At 35.3% G+C, this 20,330-nt stretch overlaps 1 protein-coding gene across 1 annotated transcript in view; it reads left to right on the forward strand.

Moving 5' to 3' along the window:
• Nbeal1 (neurobeachin like 1) overlaps positions 1–20,330 on the forward strand; it is a 190,717-nt gene that overhangs the window by 14,509 nt on the left and 155,878 nt on the right. Inside the window, 4 exon segments of the mRNA XM_047546399.1 lie at positions 9,536–9,627; positions 17,320–17,481; positions 18,170–18,251; positions 19,772–19,899. Of these exon segments, the coding sequence (XP_047402355.1) occupies positions 9,536–9,627; positions 17,320–17,481; positions 18,170–18,251; positions 19,772–19,899 (464 nt within the window).

Below are 20,330 nucleotides of genomic sequence, written 5' to 3' on the forward strand. Positions count from 1 at the left end.
TGAGATTTTGTTTTCCTGGCTTTGAGGGTGGACAGAATTCAAAGCCAAGAAACTATGCAGAATGAGAAATATAGATTTTCCATTATAATCTCAAGGCTTAACCTTTGGTATAAAGGTGAACTAGAAGTAAACCCACTTCACTAATTTCCACTTGGGAACTTCAGGGAAAAGTGCCTTGAGTAAGAATCAACAGGAGACAACAGAAACAGATCAGGGAAAAAGGAAAGACTAAATATGTTGATATTGAAATGCATAGATTATAAAATTAGTATGAGAACTATGATTAAAGAAAATCAAACGAACAGATTTTTGCATTTTATAGAATTAAGACAACATTGATAATAAAATTTAGCATTTTATGGAACACTTATAAAAATGCTGGTAGCTAAAATTGCAGTTTAATACTATTCATGATGTATGAGTAGATAAATTGAAGTTTAATAATTTTATTCATGATGTATGAATTGGTAATATATGAATACCTGTTACCTGGTTTGCACATGGATAGGCCATGACAAATACATTAGCTGCCTCTCTAAGGACAATTAAAAAAATATGCATTTTAATTTTAAAGAGTATAATTTTTTTTTTTTTTTTAAAGTGTAATGCCACATGTCTGTAATGCCAGTGACTTGGGAGCCTGAGGCAGGAGGATCGCAAGTTTGAGGGCCAGCCTGGTCACCTTAGCAAGACAATGTCTCCAAATAAAAAAAATAAATAGGGTTGGGGATGTAGTTCAGAGGTAAAGTGCCATTGGATTCAGTCCTTAGTACCAATAAATAAATAAACAAATAAAAATTAGTAGTGAAATTACTTTCTCAGTAATTTTCTGTAATTGATAGAAACAGTAAAGGTTTAGTTACAATGTAATATATTTATGTAGACTTAACACTCAATATACATTTCTTTCAAATACACACACATTTACAAAGAACGAGAATATAATAGACCTTAAAATAAGTTTCAACAGATTTCTTTTTTTTTTTTTTTTTTTCTTTTTTTTTTTGCGGTACTGGGGATCGAATTCAGGGCCTTGTGCTTGTGAGGCAAGCACTCTACCAGCTGAGCTATCTCCCCAGCCCGCCCCAGATTTCAAACTATTGAAATAGTAGCAAATGTTTTTTTTGGCCAGAATGTAGTTAAGAAACTGATAGCAAGAAGATTAAAAAAAAATTCCTGGAAGATAAGAAATATGCTTTTAAATTAAGTCTCATTGAAGAACAAATAATAAAGGAAAATTAGATTTTTAAAATTGAATGATGAAAAGTACATTTTAGAACTTGACAGGAGGGTAGCTACCGTATTAGGGATATTTATGGCTTTAAATATGTTAGAAATGAAAAAAGACTGAAAATTAACTAGTCATCTGTAGCAGCCAGCTTCTAAGATCTCTTTCTCCTGTTATTTACAGTCTTGTGCAGTTCCTTCCTGCATCATACCAGTTTTGATCTTTGTGACCAAGAGAATTTGACAAGTTACACTATGTCGTTTCTGAAATTAGGTTATAAAAGACACTGTTGTTTCCATCTCAGTTTTTTTTTTTTAATTTACTCTGGGGAAAATCAGCTCCTCTGTTGTGAGAGCTCAGTGGAGAGGCCCATCTTGTGAAGAACTGATGCCTCTTGCCGGTTACAACATGAATTAGTTTTTAAGTGGTTCCGCAATCTAGTCAAGCTTTGATATGACCGCATTCTGAATTGGCATAGTTATTACAAGGCATTGAAAAAAGCTGAGTCAGTACCACCCACTTGAACTGCCTTAGAATTCCTTCCCTTTAAGAAACAGTGAAACAATACATGTCATTTTAAGCTGCTAAGTTTTAGGGTAATTTGTTATGCAGGAATAGATAATTAGTACCTCATCCATTTAAGAAGATAAAAGAACAAATGAACCAAAGAGTGAAGGAAGTTAGTATTTTTTAATTTTTTTGTTTTAATTAGTTGTACATGACAGTAGAATGTATATATTTTGATAGATCATACATAGAGTGTAATCTCTCATTTTTCTGATTATACATTTTGTAGGATCACATCAGTCATGCAAAATTAGTATTTTTTATGTAAAAATTCTCAAATTTATTGTATTTTCAGTTCCAGGGAATACCTGTGTATCAGAAGTGGTATGTATTAAGGAATAGGTTTAAATTTAATTCCTTTCCATTATATTCTGAGGATGACTAGCACAAGCACAATCTGTATCTGGATATACTTTTTTTTTTAAGAATTTTTTTCACAATACCTTTATTTTTTTTAACTTATTTTAGATGTTGATGGACTTTTATTTTATTCGTTTATTTATATGTGGTGCTGACAGTCAAACCCAGTGCCTCACACGTGCTGGGCAAGCGCTCTTCCACTGAGCTATAGCCCCAGCCCTGGATATACTCTTGAAAATTTGAGAATCAGAAAGTGGAATTGAATGTAAATATCTTTTAGTAACTGGGCCTGGTAGCACAGGCTTGTAATCCCAGCTACTCAGGAGGCTGAGGCCAGAGGATCACAAGTTCCAGACCAACTTCTACAACTTAGACTGTCTCAAAAATAAAGAAAAATAAAAGTCTTCCCTCTGCAAATCTACTAGTCATATTCATATCATAAATAAATTATATTTACTTTTGCAGAAATTATTCCACAATGACTAAAAACTTGATGACAAAGTCTATATTATAATATTGATTGTGGTAGCCAACATGTTTTGAATTCTTAAGTACCAGGTACTGCTCAGTACTTCATGTGATTATCTCATTTAGCACTCTCAACATCTCTGAGGTAGGAAATATTATCTTTGTTTTTGGGTGAATAGCTCAAAGAAGTGTAAGGTAGGGAATCTTAGTCACACAAATAGTAAATGCAAACAGACTTAAGAGGAAAACAATAACATTTAAATCAGGTAGCATAGGGGATCTTGAAATAGTTAAATATGTATGGCATAGAACATTTTCATTCGTAGATGTCCTAATTTTGGCACAAAGTAGGTTGTGAAGATAATATTGATTGATACTTACTGAGAATATACTTGTGTGCTAGGCATTGTTGTAAGCCTGTTACAGGTATTAGGTTATTTAATTTTCACAACCAGTCCTGTAAAATAGGTAATATCATTGTTAATTTTTGGTGTACTGAGAATTGAACCCAGGCCCTTGCTCATGCTAGGCAAGTGCCCTCCCACTGGGCTACATCCCTAACCTGTTATGTTGGTAGAGAAAGAAGTTGATGTGAAAACATAGGGTGACTTGTTGAAGAAGGTAGCATCAGGGATTAAAGTCCAGGTGAAACTGAATTGTCCCTAGCACTCCTGCACTAAACACATTTGTGTGTTGTGTTTCTAAAGATTGTGTAAATGTGGAGATAGTCCATACTATGGTGTTTCAGTGTACCAAACCTGTCTTTAGTTGTGATAGGGACTAAGTTTAAGATTTAAGTAATATTGTTTCTGAGTATGTGGAGATCTTTCTTTTTGTGACCTTTAGGATTTTTTTCAGGTTATTGTCTATCTTTTTGTTAACCATTTTTAGTCTTGAATTTACTGATCCTGACTAAATTCCACTTTTATTCTTTTTGCCTACTAAAGCTCTATTTTCAAATGAGTGTAGTGCAGTGGAAAGAGCACTTATTGGGTTCTTATATCCTTGCATTTTAATTCTAGCACTATTAATTATTAGCTGTATGATTTTGGCCAAGTTATATATCCTTACACTGTCCCTTTTGTGACACGTAAAATGGGAAGAATGTAAACCCTTTCTGGATAGTTGTAGGGAGTAAATAAAATGACATATTGCAAAAATGCCTGCTATGCCACTTAGTACATGGCAGGTGCTTTAAAATTTCCAAGTGCTTTTCATCTTAGTAAATGAAACAGTACCATTTCTTTCCTTATATTTGCTCTGATTCCTAGGAGAACTCTGTGCTTGCCAAACACTCAGTAGCCCTGACCTTTAGAATTTGAACCAGATACTGTAGAGTTCCTAAATAAAATATGAAGAGAATTGTGTTAATTTTTTATAGTGTTGTCGGACTGTTTTGTGTTTAACTTGTACCAAGAAGTAATCCTCTGTTTCATTAGAAAAGAATGCAGGATGGGGGGCGGGTCAGGAAAACTCCAGGTACTTGCATTTCCGGAGGCTTTGCAGAATGGATCAGTGAATGAGTGAATAGAAAAAATTTCTCACAGAAGATTGGTTTTGTCGAAATATTTCCATCTTCTGCTTTCTCAGTGATGACGTAGACAGTGGTAATTTATAAGCTGATTTTGGAACAGTATATTAATAGAAAAAACAAATACACAAAAGGTCAGCAGTCCCTCATATTCTGGGAACATACTTTTAGATTCTGAATTGTATCATACTTTTATTTTAGGGAAATAAGTTGCTTATGTTTCTTTTATCTAAGAGTTTAAGCAGTGATGTTTAATTACTCAGTAAGTTTCCTGAATCATATGTTGAAAGTAGACTGTAATAAATGTTGAAGAGGCAGAATAAAAAAAAAAATCAAGCATCATTTTTAAGATACAGTTTATATTTTTAAAGAATTTCTGAGGGATCATAGTTTTTTTCAACTTAGCTTTATTGAGATGTCACTTCAGGTCATAAATGCGTATATTTAGGGCTGGGGTTGTAGCTTGGTGGTAGAGCACCTGCTTTGCATGTGTGAGGCACTAGGTTCGATCCTTAGCACCACATAAAAATAAATAAATAACAAAGGTATTGTGTCCATCTACAACTAAAATTTTTTTTTAAATGAATATATTTAAAGTGTCAAAGGTAATGAATTTTGATACATACAAATATTTGGGTAACCACTACTTTAATCATTTTTATTCTTGAATGGTATTCCATTGTATCGATGTGCCACAATTTATGTATTAACTTGTTGATAGAATTTTTGTTTCCAGCTTTGGACTGTTAAAAATAAAACTTTTATGAGCCTTTTTGTACAATATTTTTGTGACTCTTTTCATTTTTAGGGAAGAGTAATGGCTTTTTATGTTTAAAAGAAATTGCCCAACTGTTTTCCAAGTAATTATACCATTTTATACTCCCACCAGTAATAGCTGAGAGTTAAAGTTAATTCCACATTTTCACTAACATTGGTATTGTCAGTCTTTTTATTTATTTATTTTTGTCACTTTTTAATTTTTGCCATTAAAGTGGGTATGTATGCGATGATATCTTATTTGACTTAAAAAAATTTTGTAGTTGTAGATGGATAGCATGCCTTTATTTCTTTTTTTAAATTGTTTTAGATGTTGATAGGCCTTTATTTTACTCACTTATTTGTATGTGGTGCTGAGAATTGAACCCAGTGCCTTACACATGCTAGGTGAGCACTCTACCACAGAGTCATAACCCCAGTCCATGCTTTTATTTTATATGTTTATTTTTATGTGATGCTAAGGATTGAACCCAGTGTCTCACACATGTTAGGCAAACACTCTACTACTGAGCTACAATCCCAGCACCCCCAGTTTGATTTTAATTTTTTTTTCTCTAGATAACTAATGATATTGAGCACCATTTTCTATTTTATATGCTCTTTGGCCATTTGTTTCCTCTTTTTTGAAGTGCCCATTTTAAAAGTTGAGTGGTTTGTCCTTTTAAAATTTATTTTTTAGGCAATTGTCATATATTATTACAATTCTTTTGAGAGTATTTTGAAAGCATGTGGCTTGTCTTTCCATTTTCTGTTTGTGTGTGTGGTGCTGAGGATTGAACCTAAGACCTCATGCATATTAGGCAAACCTACCACTGAGGTACATTCCCAAACCCATCTTTCCATTTTCTTTTTTTTTTTTTTTTTTTTTTTTTAATTTTTTTTTTTTATTGTAAACAAATGGGATACATGTTGTTTCTCTGTACATGGTGTAAAGGCATACCATTTGTGTAATCATAAATTTACATAGGGTAATGTTGTTTGATTCATTCTGTTATTTTTTTCCCTTCCCCCCCACCCCTCCCACCCCTCTTTTCCCTCTATACAGTCCTTCCTTCCTCCATTCTTGCCCCCCTCCCTAGCCCTAACTCTAACCCTAACACTAACCCCTCCCACCCCCCATTATGTGTCATCATCCACTTATTAGCGATATCATTTGTCCTTTGGTTTTTTGAGATTGGCTTATCTCACTTAGCATGATATTCTCCAGTTTCATCCATTTGCCTGCAAATGCCATAATTTTATCATTCTTTATGGCTGAGTAATATTCCATTGTATATATATATACACCCACATTTTCTTTATTGATTCGTCAATTGAAGGACATCTAGGTTGGTTCCACAATCTGGCTATTGTGAACTGAGCAGCTATGAACATTGATGTGGCTGTGTCTCTGTAATATGCTGATTTTAAGTCCTTTGGGTATAGGCCAAGGAGTGGGATAGCTGGGTCAAATGGTGGTTCCATTTCAAGTTTTCTAAGGAGTCTCCACACTGCTTTCCAGAGTGGCTGCACTAATTTGCAGCCCCACCAGCAATGTATGAGTGTACCTTTCTCCCCACATCCTCGCCAACACCTGTTGTTGCTTGTATTCTTGATAATTGCCATTCTAATTGGGGTGAGATGGAATCTTAGGGTGGTTTTGATTTGCATTTCTCTTATTACTAGAGATGTTGAACATTTTTCCATATGTTTGTTGATTGCTTGTAGATCTTCTGTGAAGTGTCTATTCATTTCCTTAGCCCATTTGTCGATTGGATTATTTGTATTCTTGGTGTAGAATTTTGAGTTCTTTATAGATTCTGGAGATTAGTGCTCTATCTGAAGTATGATTGGCAAAGATTTTCTCCCACTCTGTAGGCTCTTTCTTCGCATTGCTGATAGTTTCCTTTGCTGAGAGAAAGCTTTTTAGTTTGAATCTATCCCAGTTATTAATTCTTGCTTTTATTTCTTGTGCTATGGGAGTCCTGTTGAGGAAGTCTGGTCCTAAGCGGACATGTTGAAGCTCTGGACCTACTTTTTCTTCTATAAGATGCAAGGTCTCTGGTCTGATTCCGAGATCCTTAATCCATTTTGAGTTTAGTTTCGTGCATGGTGAGAGATATGGGTTTAGTTTCATTCTGTTGCATATGGATTTCCAATTCTCCCAGCACCATTTGTTGAAGAGGCTATCTTTTCTCCATTGCATATTTTTGGCCCCTTTGTCTAGTATGAGAAATTGTATTTATTTGGGTTTGTGTCCGTGTCCTCTATTCTGTACCATTGATCCACCTTTCTATTTTGGTACCAATACCATGCCATTTTTGTTACTATTGCTTTGTAGTAGAGTTGAAGATCTGGTATTGTGATACCCCCTGCTTCACTCTTTCTGCCAAGGATTGCTTTAGCTATTCTGGGTTTTTTATTCTTCAAAATGAATTTCATAATTGCTTGCTCTATTTCTGTAAGGTACATCATTGGGATTTTAATTGGAATTGCATTGAATCTGTATAGCACTTTTGGTAGTATGGCCATTTTGATAATATTAATTCTTCCTATCCAAGAACATGGGAGATCTTTCCATCTTCTAAGGTTTTCTTTAATTTTTTTCTTTCTTTTTTTTTTTTTTTTTTCTTTTTATTGTAAACAAATGGGATACATGTTGTTTCTCTGTCTGTACATGGCGTAAAGGCATATCATTTGTGTAATCATAAATTTACATAGGGTAATGTTGTTTGATTCATTCTGCCATTTTTTCCCTTCCCCCCCTCCCCTCCCACCCTTCCCCTCCATCTATACAGTCCTTCCTTCCTCCATTCCTGCCCCCCTCCCTAAACCCAACTCCAACCCCAACACTAACCCTTCCCACCCCCCATTATGTGTCATCGTCCACTTATTAGCGAGATCATTCTTCCTTTGGTTTTTTGAGATTGGCTTATCTCACTTAGCATGATATTCTCCAGTTTCATCCATTTGCCTGCAAATGCCATAATTTTATCGTTCTTTATGGCTGAGTAATATTCCATTGTATATATATATACCACATTTTCTTTATCCATTCATCAATTGAAGTCCATTTTCTTAATAGTATCTTTTGCTGAGGAGAAGTTTTCATTCATTCATTCATTCATTCATTCCTTCTTTTGGTGCTGGGGGTTGAGCACACTATTTCTGAGCTACACCTCCAGCCCCTAATTTTAATTAACACGTTTTCTTTTTTGGTTCATGATTCTTATGTCCTAGCTAAGAAATCTTTGTTTATCTCCAGGGCCAAAGATATATTTTCTTCTGAAGAGTTTTAATTTCAGTTTTTATGTTTAGATTAATATTCCATTTCAAATATGATTTTATTTTTTTGTGGTACTAGGGATTGAATCAGGGATGTCTTACCACTGAGCTACATTCCCAACCTATTTTATTTATTTTTATTTTTTGAATTTTTAGAATCATTTTAAAATTTACTTTAATGTTTTTCCCCCTCCTGATACTGGGAATGCTGTGCAACTAAGCTATATCCTAGCCCTTTTTATTTTTTATTTTGAGATAGTATCTTGCCAAGGTCCTGAGGCTGGCCTTGAACTTGACATCCTCTTGCCTCAGCTTCTACATAGCTGATATTACAGGGATGTACCACCATGCCAGGCTTCCTTCCAGTTTGATTATATTTATGCATTTTACTTTTCCCTTTAATTCATTAGACAAATATTGAGTACTGTTTTGCTACCAGGCACTGTTTTAGGCATGTGGTGCCCACTAACAAATAAAAAGATAAATATTCTCTGTGAGTATTTAGACCTACATCCTAGGGGAAGTGACAGACAATAAATTAATAAATACAAAGAAAGGATCATGAAATTGGGAAATAATAGGGTAAGGTAAAAGGTAAGTGAGACGTTTTGCCTCGATGAAAATGTGTCATGTAAAGAATGAATTGCAGCTGGTCACCGTGGCTCATGCCTGTAATCCCACCAGTTTGGGAATCTGAAGCAGGAGGATTGCAAGTTTGAGGCCAGCCTCAACAATTTAGTGAGACCCCATCTCAAGTAAAAAGGGCTGCCAAGGAGTAGCTTAGTGGTTGAGCACTCCTGGTTTGATCCCCAGTACTACAAAGAAAGAATAACTTGAAGGGGCAAGAATGTAACTTAGTGGGTAGAGTGCTTGCCTAGGGTGCGTGAGACCCTGGGTTCAATTCCCTCTACCACACAGAAGATAAAAAAGACTGGAAAAAGATGAGGGGTTAGTCATTCAAGTCTCTGGGAGAAGAATGTTCTGCATAGAGAAAATAAACAGTAAACAGTAAAGGTCTTAGGGCGGGTACATGTCTGATATGTCCAAGGAACAGCCAGGAGGCCAGTGTAATACAGGTAACAGTAGATAAGATTACGGTGATATAGAAGGGCAAATTGTTTAGTGCCTTATAGGATATTTTTAATACTTGAGTTCTTTGAGTGACATGGGAAGCAATTTTAGGGTTCATTATACTTAATACACATTTTAAAATAGCACTTAGCTGTTCCTGAATACTACTTAGAGATTTCATATTATTCCTTCTTTAGATAGCTATTTAATGGGTGTGAAAGCATTAATTTTCCTGACAAGTTATCTAATATTATGATTTTTTATTTTAGAAAGATCCAGATTACCTGAAGCTGTGGTTGGACAATTTTGTTTCTAGCTATGAACAATTCTTAGATGTTGACTTTGAAAAACTGCCTACCAGGTATGTGGAAACACTAATTTCTTAGCTTTTGTTCCTGTTTTTTTTTTTTTTTCTTTTAGTTGTAGATGGACACAATACCTTTATTTTTATGTATTTATTTTTATGTGGTACTGAGGATTGAACCCAGTGCCTCACATGTGCCAAGCAAGCGCTCTACCACTGAGCCACAACCCCAGCCCATCATTTCTGTTTTAACATAAAAATCACTGGTGACATACTACAAGGATGGCAATTATATTACCACTCTTGATATCCTGCATACCCTGCTCTCATCAGACATCCCTAATTGATCATAGCAGTCTTTCTTGATATTAGACTTGAACTCTAGAAGCCTTTTCTCTGCTTTGGTGAGACACTATCCACTAGGTGTCCCACACTTAATTTCTGGCACTACCCAACATTAGCACCAGAGCTTACAAACAAGGGCCAAGACCTCATAAAACTGCCCTCACTTTAGACATCAGTCACAAATCTTGGGGGACACCCAAGTTTCTCATCAACTGACTATAAATACAGCATTCTTTTTTTCTTTTAATTTTTTTTGTAGTTGTAGATGAACAGAATGCCTTTATTCTATTTGTTTATTTTTATGTGGTGCTAAGGATTGAACCTAGTGCCTCAGACTGCCACTGAGCTACGGTCCCAGCCCAAATTCAGCCTTCTTATTCACTCCATTTTAGTCACTTTTCATCACTGTACCCAAAATACCTAATAGGAACAACGTAGAGGGAAAATTTATTTGGGGCTCATCAGAGGTCTCAGTCTATTGACAGCTGAGTCCATTGTCCTGGGCCCAAGGGGAGAAAGGACATCATGGCTAGAAGGCAGAGCAGAAGAAAGCAGCTCACCTTTTTTTTTTTTTTTTTTTTGGGGTGCTGGGGATTGAACCCAGGGCCTTGTGCTTGCAAGGCAAGCACTCTACCAACTGAGCTATCTCCCCAGCCCCTATCTCCCCAGCCCCAGCAGCTCACCTCTTGGTGGCCAGGAAGCAGAGAGAGAGAGGAGGGAAAGAGGGAAAGGCCTGCAGGGAAGAACACTTCCAGGGCATGCCTCCAATGACCAGCTTCCTCCAGCCACACCCCCCACCTGCCTACAGTTACCTCCTAGTCAGTCCATTCAAGTGAGGATGGACTTATTAGTTTACAGATCACATTCTAGTTTTCACTTCTGAACATTCCTGCATTAACACTGGAGCTTTTAGGGGACACCGCATATTCTAACCATAATACCTCCTCAGGTTCAAGTAATTCCCTAGATTGATTCAAAAGAACTCACTGAAAGTGCTGAACTTATGATTACAGTTTTATTAGAAAGGGTATATGTAGGACAAGGTCTAGAAGGGTCCTGGATGCAGAGCTTCTATGCCCTTTCCTCAGCATCAGTGTGTTTCATCAGTCAGCAAGCTCTTCGAGCTTAGGGTGTTCAGAGTTTTAATGGTGTCTTACTACATTAATGTCCATGTGATAGAGCTTAGTCTCTATCCTCTCTCCCTGCCTAGGTGATTGTGAGGGTGAGTCTCATGCTTGGTCTTTCTGATGTGACCAGCTTCTCTATTAAAACTGCTTAAGGACCTCCTATGAATAGCTTCATTTGCATAAACTCAGGTATAGTCCACAGGGGCTTTTTATGAATAACAAAAGATGCTCCTGTCATTATGGTTCCTGTGTTTTTTGAAGCTCCATTCTAGGAAACTGGGATAAAGACCAGATATATATTCTTTACTATAACATAGACATGTGAGTTGAAACTTACATCCTTTCTTGACCTTAGAAGTCAAGTCTTAGAAAATATCTTAGAGGAACTGAAGCATTTAGATTTTTAATCTAAAATAGGAGGGAATTAAAATTTTATGAAAAAGTGCTACTGCAAGCACAGATCTTTTCTTTCATTCTTGTGCCTGTCACCAGTTTTGGACTCTTAGTTTCCTAGCCACTTAAAAGCTTTTCTGTATCTCAGGCTACCTTGAAGTCCTAGTACTTGTCTGGGAAGAGGAGTTTGGGGTAAAAAGCAGGAGAAATAAAGAGAGGCATTGTGTTGAGGGAAGAAAGAAGGAATAGATAGTGATTGATGATGAGAAAGTATCTGAAGAATTAAAAATCTGCCAAGGAGGAAAGTGCAGTAAGCCCTAGCACTGCATTCAGAAGGTGGAGTTGAGTCTGAAGAATGAAATAGAGGCCAAATCATGTGTTTTTCCCCTCCCTCCCTCCCTCCCTCCCTTCATCCCTCCCTCCATCTCTTCCTTCCTTCCTACCACAGTGCTCAGAGTCAAACCCAGGGCTTTGTGTATACCAGCAAGTACTCTACCACCCAGCTGTAGCCCTAGCCCTAGGAGCCAAATCACAAAGTATCATTGTCGGGGTTTCGGCCGGACCCCTGGCCCTAGGTGTGGCAAGGCTAAGATGGCGCCTGGCAGTGAGCCAGAGCAGTTAACTTTTGCACAAACAACTGACATTACTTTGAGGAAGTTCGAGGGATTGGCTGAGCTCCCTGATGGACAGTACAGGTCCACTGTATGCCTGCCTTTGCTGCCTGTATCTGTGAATGCTCTCCCCTCGTGCGAAAATGCTGATTGGTTACTGTACTATAGATATTGAAGTGTAAGTTCCTCAAGGAGGAGAACAAACAAAGAGGAGAACAAAGAAAGAACTATGAGAAAGTAAGCGCGCAAAATAAAGAGCTCATAAGAACCAGGTTTGCGTCTCGTCTCTCTGCGGGCAGGGAGCGCGACATATCATGTGTGCAATACCGATGTATTTGATTTTGTTGTTACGAATGATAAGAGTGTGGTTAAAAACTTTCCTGTGTGAGAATATCATAGTCAAGTTTGTTTTCAAAAGTCACTTTGGTGGCATTGTAGAGGTCGATTTGGAGAAGGTTGAGACTGAAGGAAAGAGGTAATTTTTTTTTATTTTACACTATTATGATTTTAATGGTTCTTATTGATACTGAAAAAGACAACATTGTTCAGTGCTTTGAATAGGAAACAGATCATTCATAAGGGGAGAAGCTTATCTTTTTAAAAAATTTTTTATTGTAAACAAATGGGATACATGTTGTTTCTCTGTACATGGAGTCAAGACATACCATTTGTGTAATCATAAATTTACATAGGGTAATGTTGTTTGATTCATTTTGTTATTTTTTCTCTTCCCTCCCACCCCTCCCACCCCTCTTTTCCCTCTATACAGTCCTTCCTTCCTCCATTCTTGCCCTGCTCCCTAACCCTAATCTTAACCCTAACCCTAACACTAACCCCTCCCACCCCCCATTATGTGTCATCATCCACTTATTAGCGAGATCATTCATCCTTTGGTTTTTTGAGATTGGCTTATCTCACTTAGCATGATATTCTCCAATTTCATCCATTTGCCTGCAAATGCCATAATTTTATCATTCTTTATGACTGAGTAATATTCCATTATATATATATACCACAGTTTCTTTATCCATTCATCAATTGAAGGACATCTAGGTTGGTTCCACAATCTGGCTATTGTGAATTGAGCAGCCATGAACATTGATGTGACTGTATCTCTGTAGTATGCTGATTTTAAGTCCTTTGGGTATAGGCCAAGGAGTGGGATAGCTGGGTCAAATGGTGGTTCCATTCCAAGCTTTCTGAGGAATCTCCATACTGCTTTCCAGAGTGGCTGCACTAATTTGCAACCCCACCAGCAATGTATGAGTGTACCTTTTTCCCCACATCCTCGCCAACACCTGTTGTTGCTTGTATTCTTGATAATTGCCATTCTAATTGGAGTGAGATGGAATCTTAGGGTAGTTTTGATTTGCATTTCTCTTATTACTAGAGATGTTGAACATTTTTTCATGTATCTGTTGATTGCTTGTAGATATTCTTCTGTGAAGTGTCTGTTCTTATCCTTAGCCCATTTGTTGATTGGGTTATTTGTATTCTTGGTGTAGAGTTTTTTGAGTTCTTTATATATTCTGGAAATTAGTGCTTTTTCTGAAGTATGAGTGGCAAAGATTTTCTCCCACTCTGTAGGCTCTCTCTTCACATTACTGATAGTTTCCTTTGCTGAGAGAAAGCTTTTTAGTTTGAATCTATCCCAGTTGTTGATTCTTGCTTTTATTTCTTGTTCTATGGGAGTCCTGTTAAGGAAGTCTGATCCTAAGCCAACATGTTGAAGATTTGGACCTACTTTTTCTTCTATAAGATGAAGGGTCTCTGGTCTGATTCCGAGGTCCTTGATCCATTTCGAGTTGAGTTTTGTGCAGGGTGAGAGATAGGAGTTTAATTTCATTGGAAAGAGGTAATTATGATAATCCAGAGAAGAAATCCTTAGAGCTTTGGACCAAGATATGGAACTGAAGAAAATTAAGATTGTGCAAAAAAAGGACTAGCCTTTTATTATTTATAAATTAATAGTTTATTATTTATAAATTCATCTGCATGATTTTATTTTTATTAAAATATTATTTGTGATAGGCTTATAAAGACTGAAAAATATTAAATCTTAAGGTATCTTCAAAATAAGTTTATGCAGTGTTTCTACCAATAAAAGAATATTCTTATTGTTTGTGCGTATAAATACTTTATTTTTAGGACCAAGAATGTAACTCAGTGGTAGAGCCCTTGTCCAGCATGTGCATGGCCCTGGGTTTAAGCCCCAGCAGTGGGGAAAAAAAAAAAAAAAGTAGTACTTTTATTTATTTATTTTTTAAAATTTTTTTATTTGAATAATTTTCAACTCACTTTAAATCATGGACATATGGAGTTATGATTTGGGCTTTTGATTGTTTGGAATTTTGAAATGAGGCTTCTGAGGTTTCTAAAGTAGGATGTTATCATCCATATCATGTCTTTTTTGGTGTTGTTGTTGTTTTTGGAAGATCATTTAAAAAACATCATGTAGATTTATACTGCCACTGTGTTTAACTTAAGATATAGAATGCTAAGAGCATTGCTTTATTTATAATGTAATTGTTTTATTTGAAATTGTTTTTTATGTGTCAAAAAGTTGAATGATGAATTCGGAGTTTATTAATACAAAACATTCAAAATTAATTTCAAGTGCAGAATATATGCAAGACCTTGTATACAATTGGTTAAGTCACCTTAAAGGTACGAAACTCATGAATAAAACTCAACTACAGTAAACTGACTTTATAGAATTCCTGAGCAAGAAAATTTATAATGCGAGGTAGAGAGTGCCTTTAACATTTTTACTTAAAACCTTGCACAAACTTTAAGGCAGTCTTCTTGAACTGTTAGACGCAATCATGTGCAGCTGTTTACAGTAGATGTTCAGTAGTCAGAGAGTGGAACAGATTTTCAGAGCATACAGTTTTGGACAGTTTATTTCTAGAGGTAGGAAAGTACTTCCAGTTCTTAAATACTCGTTGTATTAGGAATGTGAACACAAATTTCAACTTTACAAGTCATGTTCTAACCCAGTGCCAATTTTGTAATAAAAGCTAATTTAAAAAAAATCTCTATATTTCTCTTTCTCTGTAAGTTAATTATTTTGTGTGTGTGTGTGTGTGTGTGTGTGTGTGTGTGTGTGTGTGTGTCTTGATAGAGATTGAACCCAGGGCTTCATGCATGCTAGGCAAGCACTTAACCACTGATCCACACCTCCGGTCCTAATTATTCTTTTTTGTGCGTATAGTGCAGGGGCCTATGCATATGGCAAGTGCTCTACCGTTACTGAGCTACATCCCCAGCCCTCAAAGCCAATTATTCTTGACTGTCTAGTTATTTATTTAAAAAATATGCAAATATAGACAGGGGTGACCAAGGACAAGGAGGTACTCTTTAAATAACTATTATGGAATATTGGAAAAATCCATTGTTTTCTTTGTTGTTGACATATGTTTTTAGAAAATGGAGACAAATGATTTAAGTAGTCTTTAAAATTACATCTAAATCTTTATTATTTTGAAGTTACTGTTTTTTCTAAGCACCTCCTTTTAATTCTTTAGTGTATAAGAAAATGAAAAAATCCAAAGTTGTAAGTGAAGTAGTTCCAAAACTAAAATGAAACATGGTATCTTTATAACATGGTTATAGAATTTGGCCATCTTTGATCATGATGGGCTTTGTGGTTTTGCTTTCTGTATAATTTAGTTAAAATTAGGTCTTTACTTTATAAAATCACTTCTTAATTTATGTTGTAGGGTGATTCAGAAAGATGATGATTATATTTATCATGTGTATTTGTGTGGTGATGTCCTTCAGAGTTTTCTGTCTACAGTGAATTAAATAGCCTTTTACCCAGTGTAAATTACTAGTAATACTTCATATTAAACATTATCTGAAAACAAGACTGCTGTACATTACAATGGTCATTTAATCATGGAAATTCTTTACTTTCTTGAGATTTGGGCATTCTTAATAGAGGTGGAGAAATTAATATACAGTGGCTTATGAGAAAATTCTTAGGCTTTAGTGATGGTATGTTCAAAATACATTATTTTAATAATTCTTAACATATTTAACAGCAAAAATGCATATTGACTTTCTGATTTCAGAGCCCAGTGAAATAGGGCAGATGATATTAAAATTTTATAATTAGGGAACTTCAGAGATCATGTGACCAGCTTCATGTTACAAAGGTAGAATTTAGTATCCAGGCCTTTGAATCTAGGTATGCGTTTTTATTGTGAGAGACACGCCAGAGGAGCCACTCACATCTTGTGTTAGCTTTTGCTTTTAAAGAATCATGTAGTCTTCTTACACAGAAATCATTTGTAACAAAAATCTTGTTATATGACATTGAAAAAAATGATGCTTATGTGCTGGGGTTGTAGCTAAGTGGTAAAGTGCTTGCTTACCATGAGGCACTGGGTTCGATCCTCACATAAAAATAATCAAAATATAGGTCCATCAGTAACTAAAGAAAATTTTTTTAAATGATGCTTATGCTTGTGGTGTTCATTCGTCTTTTAAAAAATTTTTTCTCTTTGATCACATGACTTGATGAATCTATAATATAGTTCATTAGTGTTCAGTAAAACAGATGAGAAATATTAAACTAATAAATACTTGGTTTTTGTTCACTGGTTATTGTTTCTTTTAGAAATAGTATACATACAAACTGGGCATCATGGCACCTGCCTGTAATCCCAGTGACTCAGGAGGCTGAGACAGGAGGGTCACAAGTTTGAGATCAGCCTCAGCAACTAAGTGATACCTTGTCTCAAAATTTAAAAAAATAAAAAGGAGGACTAGGGATGTGACTCAGCAGTTAAGCACCCCTGGGTTCAATCTCTGGTACCAAAAATAATAAAATTAAATTAAATTTAAAAATGAATGAATAAATGATAGAAAGAAAGAAAAGAACTGGGATGTAGCTCAGTGGTAAAGCACCACTGGGTTCAATCTCCAGGGCCCTCTAAAACAACAACAAACTCAATAAGAAATAGTATACATATGTGTAATGTTTCTAAGTAGAAAATTGATTACTTTATACTCTAAGTATTTTCTTTAAAATAAGAACACTTAAAAATAGAGTCTCTTTGTCTCCCCTGAAATAAGACTAATCATTCTGCCCTAATAATCTTGTAGTTGTAAATCATTTGGTTATTCCTTACAGATAAGAAGGCTTACAGTATCTGGAAAGAATTTTAAAAATTCTTTAGGATGACTGAAAATGGAGTTCATTTCAGTACTAGAATTTTCTTCTCTTCTTTCAGCACTCCTTTCTTTTTGTGCCCCTTGCATTGTAGGGTAGATGATGTACCTCCGGGAATATCTCTGCTTCCTGACAATATTCTGCAGGTTCTGAGGATCCAGCTGCTACAGTGTGTTCAGAAAATGGCAGATGGGTTAGAAGAGCAACAACAAGCCTTATCACTTTTGCTTGTCAAGTTCTTCATTATTCTTTGTAGGTATGTGGTACAAAAAAGCAAAGTGAAAACTATAAAGCAGTATGTGGTATAATGGTGACAGTATTATACAAAATCTAAACTAATAATCTGCATAGGGAAAATACAACCTGTAAAGAAATAATCTAGATGTAAATAATTAATTATGTTCATGTTATAAGAATAGGTGAGCCAGGTGTAGTGATGCATGCCTGTAATCCCAGGTGCTCAGGAGGCTGAAGCAGGAGGATTGCAGGTTCAAAGCAGCCTCAGCTACTTAGCGAGGTCCTAAGCAACTGAGAGAGACCCTGTCTCTAAATAAAAAATATGAAAAAGGGGCTAGGGCTAAGCATGCCTGGGTGCAACCCCTGGTAACAGAAAGAAAAAAAAAAATTGGTGATTTTTTTTTTCTCTTCCGTTTCTAATTTGTGATAGTAATTTTTCTATAAGTAGATACAAGTCTACTTGTCCTAAGAAATTGTGGTCTTATATAATATTTGCTGTCTTAAACATTTTCTGTTGAAAATAGTTAAATGGTGCTTGAGGTATATTTTACATTTGTGGGAAAACAGTTATATAACTATATTGATTTTATGTTTTAATAAACATAATTTGTGTTTTGTTCTTCCATACCTGTTTTCAGAATTCAAGCTGAGTACACATTTTGTTCACCTTTCAAATGTAATAAAAGTATGATTCTTTTTTCTCATAGAAATCTATCAAATGTGGAAGAAATTGGAACATGCTCCTATATTAATCATGTCATCACAATGACAACACTCTATATTCAGCAAGTAGGTGTGAACTAATTTCTTATTTCTTTTTGGTGCTTATTGAGACTGTGGTTTTTTTTTATGTTATAGTTAATATAATTAAATGTTTTCAGAGGATACAATAGTTGAGAAGAGAACCAAAATGATCATCGGGTAGTAAATATTTCAGAAATCATACACATACTATTTTATTTTTTAATTTATTTTTACTTTTTATTTGTTCTAATTAGTTTTACATGACAGTAGAATGCACTTTGACACATCATACATAAATGGAGTGTAATTTCTCATTCTTCTGGTTGTACATGATGTAGAATTACACCAGTCGTGTAATCATATATGCGCATAGGATAATAATGTCCGATTCATTCTACTGTCCTTCATCTCCCCATGTCCCTCCCCTCCCATTCCTCCTCTGTCTAATCCAAAGTATCTCTATTCTTCCCTAGCTGTCCCCCTACCCTTATTGTGAATTAGCATCCACATATCAGAGAAAACATTTGACCTTTCATTCTTTGGAATTGGCTTATTTTGCTTATTAGCATGATATTCTCCAACTCCATTCATTTATTGGCAAATGCCATAATTTCATTCTTCTTTAAGGCTGAGTAATATTCCATTGTGTATATATACCACATTTTCTTTACCTATTCATCTGTTGAGGAGCACCTTGGTTGGTTCTATAGTTAAGCTATTGTGAATTGAGCTGCTATAAACATTGATGTAGCTGCTTCACTGTAGTACCCTGATTTTAAGTCCTTTGGGTATAACCTAGGAGTGGAATAGCTGGGTCAAATAGTGGTTCCATTCCAAGTTTTCTGAGGAGTCTCCATCCTGATTTCCATAGTGGTTGCACCTACCAGCAATGTATGAGTGTACCTTTTCCCACATATCCTTACTAACATTTATTGTTGCTCGTATTCTTGATAATTGTCATTCTTACTGGGGTGAGATGAAATCTTAGAGTAGTTTCGATTTGCATTTCTCTAATTGCTAGAGATAATGAACATATTTTCATGTATTTGTTTACTGATCATATTTCTTCTTCTGTGAAGCATCTGTTCAGTTCCTTAGCCCATTTATGATTTTTTTTTTTTTGGTGGTACTGGGGATCGAACTCAGGGCCTGGTGCTTGCGAGGCAAGCACTCTACCAGCTGAGCTATCTCCCCAGCCCTGGTGTTTTTTTTTTTTTTTTTTTTTTTTTAATATTTTATATTAAATTTATACAAGTAGCTGTTATGTCATTGTAACTTAAAAAATTAAGGTGTTTTGTAAATGGCTTTTTAAAATGACCCAGTTTGTGATTTTATGTATTTAGTTACTGTTTATCACATATCTTACTAAAAACGTCATTTTTTTCAAAAAAGGTTATCTATTTTAAACACTTGGAAAAATGTCAAATATGAGAGGGTATATCTGGTCTATATGATTAAATGTCTCCTTTTGACTCAAAAGGAAATTAGATTTATTTGAATAAAAATGATTTATTGTTAGATGATGAATGAAACATGTCTAATTTTATTTTTAACTTTATTCTTAGTTAAAAAGCAAAAAAAAAGAGAAGGAAATGGCCGATCAGACATCTATTGAAGAGTTTGTGATCCATGCATTGGCATTTTGTGAAAGTTTATATGATCCATATAGAAATTGGAGACAAAGAATTTCAGGGTATGTCTTATAAATCATATTATTTAAAACCTGAATGCAAACATATATGATTCTTCAAAGAGTATCTTTTCTGTGAAAGCAATTGTAAAGATGTGTATAATACTCACAGATTTAACTCTGAGAGAAATATGTTAGAGGTAATAATTAAGTGATAAATGCTACTTCCAGATAATTAAGTGTACTCTGAAGTTGTATTTTGTAATGCTATTCACTACTGATAATTGATAAGAAATGTTAAAAGCATATTGATATAAGTAGGGCACTATATTTTAAAGAACATTTCCAGGTACAGAACATTTTAGTTCTAGGGGTATGTAGCTCAGTGGTAGAGCACAAGCAAGGCTTTAGATTTGATTTACAGCACCCCCAAACACGTATATTTCATATTTTCAAAATACCTTTTTTTTAAATACCTTTATTTTTATTTACTT

Source organism: Sciurus carolinensis, chromosome 3 (genome assembly GCF_902686445.1).
Source record: "Sciurus carolinensis chromosome 3, mSciCar1.2, whole genome shotgun sequence".
Classification (NCBI taxonomy): domain Eukaryota; kingdom Metazoa; phylum Chordata; class Mammalia; order Rodentia; family Sciuridae; genus Sciurus; species Sciurus carolinensis.